Genomic DNA, 6,557 nt, shown 5'->3' on the forward strand with positions numbered 1-6,557 from the left:
GCAATGAACTTGCCTTGATTTTGAGAATTTTCTGAAGATGGCTGGAGATATATACACATAGCTGGAATGAAAAAAAGAGAGACAACCATAAGATGGGCTCCACAGGTGGCAAACACTTTCTGAAGGCCAGTGGTTGATTTCATTTTTAGTACAGTCCGGGCAATGGCACCATAGGAAGTGAGAATGAGGATGAGAGGTATGAGAACAAAAATGGAGCTCATCACCATGAGGGTCAGCTCATTAGCATGGGTATCAACACAGGATAGTTGCAGCAATGCAGGAACTTCACAGAAGAAGTGATCCACTTGGCGATGTCCACACAGGGGTACCCAGAAGGTGAAGAAGGTATGAAGTGCTGAGTCAGTAAAACCACTTACCCAAGAAGCCACAGCCAACAGGTGGCAGACACGAGGGTGCATGAGGGCAGTGTAATGCAAAGGTCTACATACAGCTGCATAACGGTCATAGGACATCACCACCAGGAGGACACACTCTGTGGTTCCCAGCGCCAGGACAAAGTAAAGTTGAATCATGCAACCAGCATAAGAGATGGTTTTGTCAGGGCCCCAGAGGTTGACCAGCAATTGAGGGATAGAGCTGGTGGTGTAGCAGAGGTCCAGAAAAGAGAGGTTTGAGAGGAAGAAGTACATGGGAGTGTGGAGATGGGAGTCCACGTATGACAGGATGATGATGAACAGGTTGCCTATCAGCGTCATCAAGTAGAATATCAAGATCACCACAAAGAGAACTACTTCCAGATGAGGCCAATTAGAAAAACCCAGTAGAATAATGTAGGTCTCAGAACTAGCATTGACTTTTTCCATCATCATTCATTTCCTGGTATCTGAGGGGAAATAAAACATGTAAACTCAAAAAAATATGAGATAATGTTCCAAGAATCTTAGAGCAAATAAAAAAACACCAAAAACCAGATTGAAGGGTCTACAATTATTCATTCACAGGGCAATTTGATCATTCAGAAAAACTGATACCACATAGTAATGAATTGAACAAAATAAAAATCTTAAAACTCATATTCATGTAAAAAATAAAATAATAAATGAATGGCGAAGATGAATCTATTTCTTACAGTAGATTCCTAATTAATAAATATAGAGGGGATTAGAGAGTTAGAAAAACATAAATGGATGTAAAAACTAGTAAAGAAAAATTCAGCAGGGAAAAAGGAGGATGGAAATTTGATGAGGAACAGAATATTTTCATAGTCTCAAGTATCTCTTCACTAATCACTAGTTAATTACAAAGTGAGAAAGACTAAACTTTACAGTAAAAGAATCTAGAGGACACCATCATAACTGCATGATTAATGTCATCATCACTGGACAAACAAACATTATATGCCTGCTAACACGATGCTCTGAACAGGACATGATGTCCCCACTGTGATATTCCTGCCAAAAATGCACAGCCTAGTTCTAATAATAAAGGTACATGAAACAAACTCAAGACAGAAATTGCTTGCCTTTGCTGTTCAAAATTATCAAGTTCAAAAGCACAATTTCAACAAACACAAATAAAATCTGAAGAACTGGTGCAGATTAAAGGAGAACAATGAGATATGATCTCTAAATGTATGATCCAGATCTTTTAAAACGTAGCTATTAACAAAATTATTCAGACAGTTGGAGAAATCCGAATATAGACTATGGATTAGATAATACCATTGTGCCCATATTAAATTTTCTGATTTTGATAACTACAGAGATTAAGTAAAATGACATGCTTGTTCTTAGACAAGAAACACTGACATATTCAAGAGTAAAGGAACATAGCTTCTCCAACTTACCTTCAAATAGCCCAGAAAAAGAGAGAGATGATAGATACATAGATAGATAGATAGATAGACAGACAAACAGACAGATAAGAGACATAGAAAAATATATGCAAAGATAGATAGATGATAGACCAGAGCTTATTAGATTGAAAATAATCTGAGTAAATGTTAGTTCCTTATAATACTTTTTTGCAAGTGTTTCATAAGTTTGAGAATTTACTATAATGAAAAAGTACAAAAAATAAATTACAAAAAAGAGAATTTTAGTTTTATATCTTGTACAGATATTTGCCTTATTACAGAAAAAATAACTTTTTAAAGTTCTCAATCATTTTAGGGTAACACATAGGCAAATAGTGGGAAAAAATCCTAACCTAGCTAGGGAAGACAATTCCCATGAAGCAAATAATTTTTGTTAATAAGCAGGTAACTTTAGTTTTCATTCCAGCATTTGCAGCTTATCTTCATTAATGTGATTATAAGAATTATGATACTCGCAATCCCAATAATCTTACTTATGGGTCAAAAGACATACTGAAAAATATCAAATTTAGTAGTGATTTCAAAATGGTGATTTCATGTTGTGAAAAGTACTTCACTTCAGGAACATATGCTTAAAGAAAGAACCTCATCTTCTGATTTGTTTACTCACACTTAAGCTGATTTCTAAACTGTAAAATAAAATGTGACTAGAGATACTACTAACTAAAGACACACAGACATGCCCACATCAACATATTCATGATATGAACAAAGCTAAAGACCTGGGGGAGAGCAGTGATGGAATGCTTCCTAAAGGATGTATGAATGCTACCTGTAACTGAAGTTGAAAAGAGAAAATCTGAGGGAAAAGATAGTAATTCGGTGAGAGAAGAAAGAAGAAAAGGTGTGAAGGAAGAGGAAATGGAGACGAGCCTATAGTAGTGCTGAGAATTGAAAGCGCATATATCACAGGGCCTGAAGAAGTTTCTACATGATTTCCTTTTCTCTAGAACAATAACTGAGACAGTATTTAAATTCTGCGTGTAATGTGATAACTACTACATATTTTTTTATTGTCCTTTTGGAGAATTCTGAATATTTAATGAAATCATTAAATGGCTATTCATCATTTAATATATTGCACCTAGTAAATCTTATGTTTCTTTTTTGCTAAGGAATAAAGTAAGTATCACAGAGTCATGACTCTCAGGTGATTGTTTGTCTCCAGGGAGTTTTCAATCTTTCACAGAAAAAAAATTAACTCTTCCTTTTGTTATATAGTTATCGTGACAGGCATAGTAACCCACCATTTAAACATTCCTTTTTTTTTTTTCTTTCTCTGAATTCTTTGCCTCTTCCAACTTTGCCACATCCGTTCTACTTCCTTCTTTCCATGGCCAATTCTCGATCTCACACTTCCCAATAAGTTGTGTCACGAGAAGAAAGAACTCACAGCGGAGCCACCTGTGGCCTCTCAATTGCTCATGTTCTAGAAAGCCAACTCTTGAAAAAGATGTCAGGAGTAGCTGGTTGAATTTCAGCAAGAAAGTTAAGAATGTTCAGTTTGACTTAAAGGCAATAAGACTCTTAACAAAATTAGTGGTTACACTAATCTAGCTTTCTTTCCACAACTCAGAAGTCATTCAGAATAATCAGACAGTACATTTTTTTAAGTTTTTAAAACGGTTAGGTGAATCAAACAATAGCAGTAGTCAAATAGTGACTCATGAAAATTACTTCACTTAGAGGTCACTGCCATTTGAAGAATGATGGAAGTTTTCCAAGGAACATTTTTTTTTAATTTCTCCACAATGGAAGATAATACATCATGAGAAATATGGCTCCAAATATACTTCCTCTGATGCAGATAAATTAACTAAAGCAAAATGGCAGCTGTGAAGTATTTTTATCAGTTCCACAACCCATCCTTCAACATTCTTAGAGAGATTATAGAAAGAAATATGAGAGAAAAAAAATGTTAGATGCAAGTAAGGGAAAGGCTGGAATTTTTAGGTTGGAATTTTCTTCTTTCTAGAAGAGCAGAAAATAAAGTCCTTATCAAAATTGCTTTTATGGGCTGTGGATAAATTATCCTTTCTAGTTTGGGAAAACAAGCATTATAGAGGGAAAAGTGGCATCTTTTCCCCATCTCCATATCACTGAACAACAACTTTGTATTCTAATCATATTAGTTCTTTTATATTCTTACCTAGTGTTTAAGCAGTTACTGGAACAACTTCCTTCATTCTGTCCTTCCTGTGTCTGTCCACATGTCCTGTATGTTGTCTTCAAACTATAGGCCTTCATCATATGTGAACTGATCTGATATCTAGTTTTGATTTCCTTGAAATTACCAACATAAATGACTGCATACCCCAGGTTTTCTAATCTACTACATCAAATTAGGAAAGCAAAGTCTTAAAGTAACTGTGACTATCAAGACAGCCCTGAGTCTACTTTAAAAAAATTGGTTTTAGCCAATAAGAGAAATGCATTAGAGCATTCAGAGTATCAGAAATGGACCTTTTATCTTAGAGCAAATGAGTCCTCTATGGAAACAAAAGAATGTGACTAGAGCCACTGGGAGGACAAATCCCAAAGTGGCAATTAATGCCCTTGGAGGAGTAGAGCAGTTCTTCAGGAATGGTCTCAACATGATACCACACTGTGGTAGATGGTAAGGACTCTATAATATAGCTTTCACTGAGAAAATTGTTTTGAACTGTGTTTACAGGGAAGAGAATGGGGTATCTCGAGTTACTTGAATTTTTTCCCCAATTTCTTATTATGCTATAAGTCAAATTTGAGAAATGACTTGCCAGAGAGTTTAAGAAAACATAAAAACTAAATTCTCTCTCTATATATATATACATATATAATATGTACTGTATAATATATATGTATGCATATGTAATATACATACACATTATATATATATGTCTTATTAATTTAATCCCTTTCATTGCATTTGTCTGATATCTCTAAAATTAAAGCCCAAGTTCAGGCCTGAGAAAGTGTTGAAATTATCTTTTATCTCCAAAAACTTTCATAAAAACTATTTAATATTTCCAAAACATATGTATCAATTATTTTCCTTGATGTCTTGTAAAAAGCTTTGCCAAAATATACATATAAGTAAAATTAGATGTGATTGTTAGTCTACATTCACTAATCTACTAATCTGCTTGTTGGTTTAAAAGCAAAGAAACATGAGTTTATAAATGAACTTTTTTTTTTTGAGACAGTCTCTGTCACCCTCAGTAGAGTACTATGATGTCACAGTTCAGAGCAACCTTGAACTCTTAGGCTCAAGTGATCCTCTTGCCTCAGGCTCCCATGGAGCTGAGACTGAAGGTAACTGCCACAATGCCCGGCTGTTTTTAGAGACAGTGTCTCGCTCTTGTTCAGGTCGGTCTCAAACTTTTGAACTCAAGGAATCCACCCACTTCAGGCTCCCAGAGTGCTAGGATTACAGTTGTGAGCCACTGCAACTGGCCTGATTTTTTTTTTTAATAATTCAATTTCTTTCTTTAGTGAATTTTTTCATTCATTTCCTGCTTTGTTTTTATGGGGTTTTTTGGTTGGGTTTCTATTTTCTTTTGTATTTCACTGAGCTCCCTTATAATTCATACTTGAAATTCTTTATCTGTCATTTCAATATTCTCATTTTGGTTGGCTTCCATTGCTACAGAGTTATCATTTTCTTTGGGGGATCTCCTTTCTTTCTTATTTTTCATGTTTCCAGAGTTCTTTCTCTGATTTTTTCATCTGGAATAACTTTTGCTTCTTATTTTTGGATTTTCTTTTTATTAAATAATGTCATGCACAGTTTAATCTCTGAAATAGGTAGTTGGTGCTTGTGAGTGAGACTCAACCACACCCTGTATTATTGAGGCAGTAAATGCTATAAAGGGCATGCAGGTTGACTGCCCTGTCAGTAGGTGGCACCTGCTGGAAGGAATAGCTGCAATTTTGACTTGGAGGACCTATGACTGGCTCTAATATCTCAGGAGGAGCACTAAAATTCCCCAGGGGGGCCCTGGAACTCAGGTGAGTCCTTGTTCTCTGCCACAGGTGACGTTGGGAGTGAATGCACCTGGTAAGGGCTGGGTTGGGTGAGCTTCCCCTCAGGCTCCACCAAAGCTGGCTAGATATCTGCTTCAGCAGAGGTCAAAGGTCTGCTCCCAGCTCCTAGGCCAAGCTGCCAGGGAGGGGCTGGACTGGCCTCACTCAACCGAAAGTCCGCTTGTGGAGGTGGGGCCATCTGAGTTTCACAGTCTAGAACTCTGGAGCAGACCTTGCTCTTCCCTTCCCTTCCCTGCTCTGTGATTTTTATTTGCCCTCTGCAGACAGGCAGCATCTCAAGCTAGGTGGGCTCTCCCATGCTTGTGATGTGGGCCCAGGGGTTCCCTGCCCAGGATCCTGGCCTGAGCTGAGAGTGCAGCCTTCCTGAGGGGGAGGGATGCCCCACAAGCACACTGCAACTAGGACCCATACTGCACTTTGCCCCTCACCCACATCTGCTCATGCACACACCCTTGCCTCCCAAGTCTAATTCACAAACCTCCCTCTCTGTGCCCCTGAACAATGCCATCAAGACCTATGGGTATAAGATATGGCCAGCAGGCCTGGCCCTAGATCCTTGAAGATCAATCCCTGACCATGCCAGGGAGAAGTATGCTGGTCCCCAGTTGCCTACGGTGTGCGCAAACAGGTTCAATGTTCCCCTGTTTGGGGATGTGCCCTGCTCTGATGAAGCCCAGGGGCAAGCAGCACCTGG

At 37.8% G+C, this 6,557-nt stretch overlaps 1 protein-coding gene across 1 annotated transcript in view; it reads right to left on the reverse strand.

Moving 5' to 3' along the window:
• LOC100951414 (olfactory receptor 2J3) overlaps positions 1-834 on the reverse strand; it is a gene marked incomplete at its 3' end in the record, with an annotated part of 64,010 nt that extends 63,176 nt beyond the window's left edge. Inside the window, 2 exon segments of the mRNA XM_003801878.3 lie at positions 14-818; positions 820-834. Coding sequence (XP_003801926.3) covers positions 14-818; positions 820-834 — 820 coding nt within the window.
• Between the last annotated feature and the right edge of the window lie 5,723 nt (positions 835-6,557).

Source organism: Otolemur garnettii, unplaced genomic scaffold (genome assembly GCF_000181295.1).
Source record: "Otolemur garnettii isolate 467f Iridium unplaced genomic scaffold, OtoGar3 scaffold00223, whole genome shotgun sequence".
NCBI lineage: Eukaryota > Metazoa > Chordata > Mammalia > Primates > Galagidae > Otolemur > Otolemur garnettii.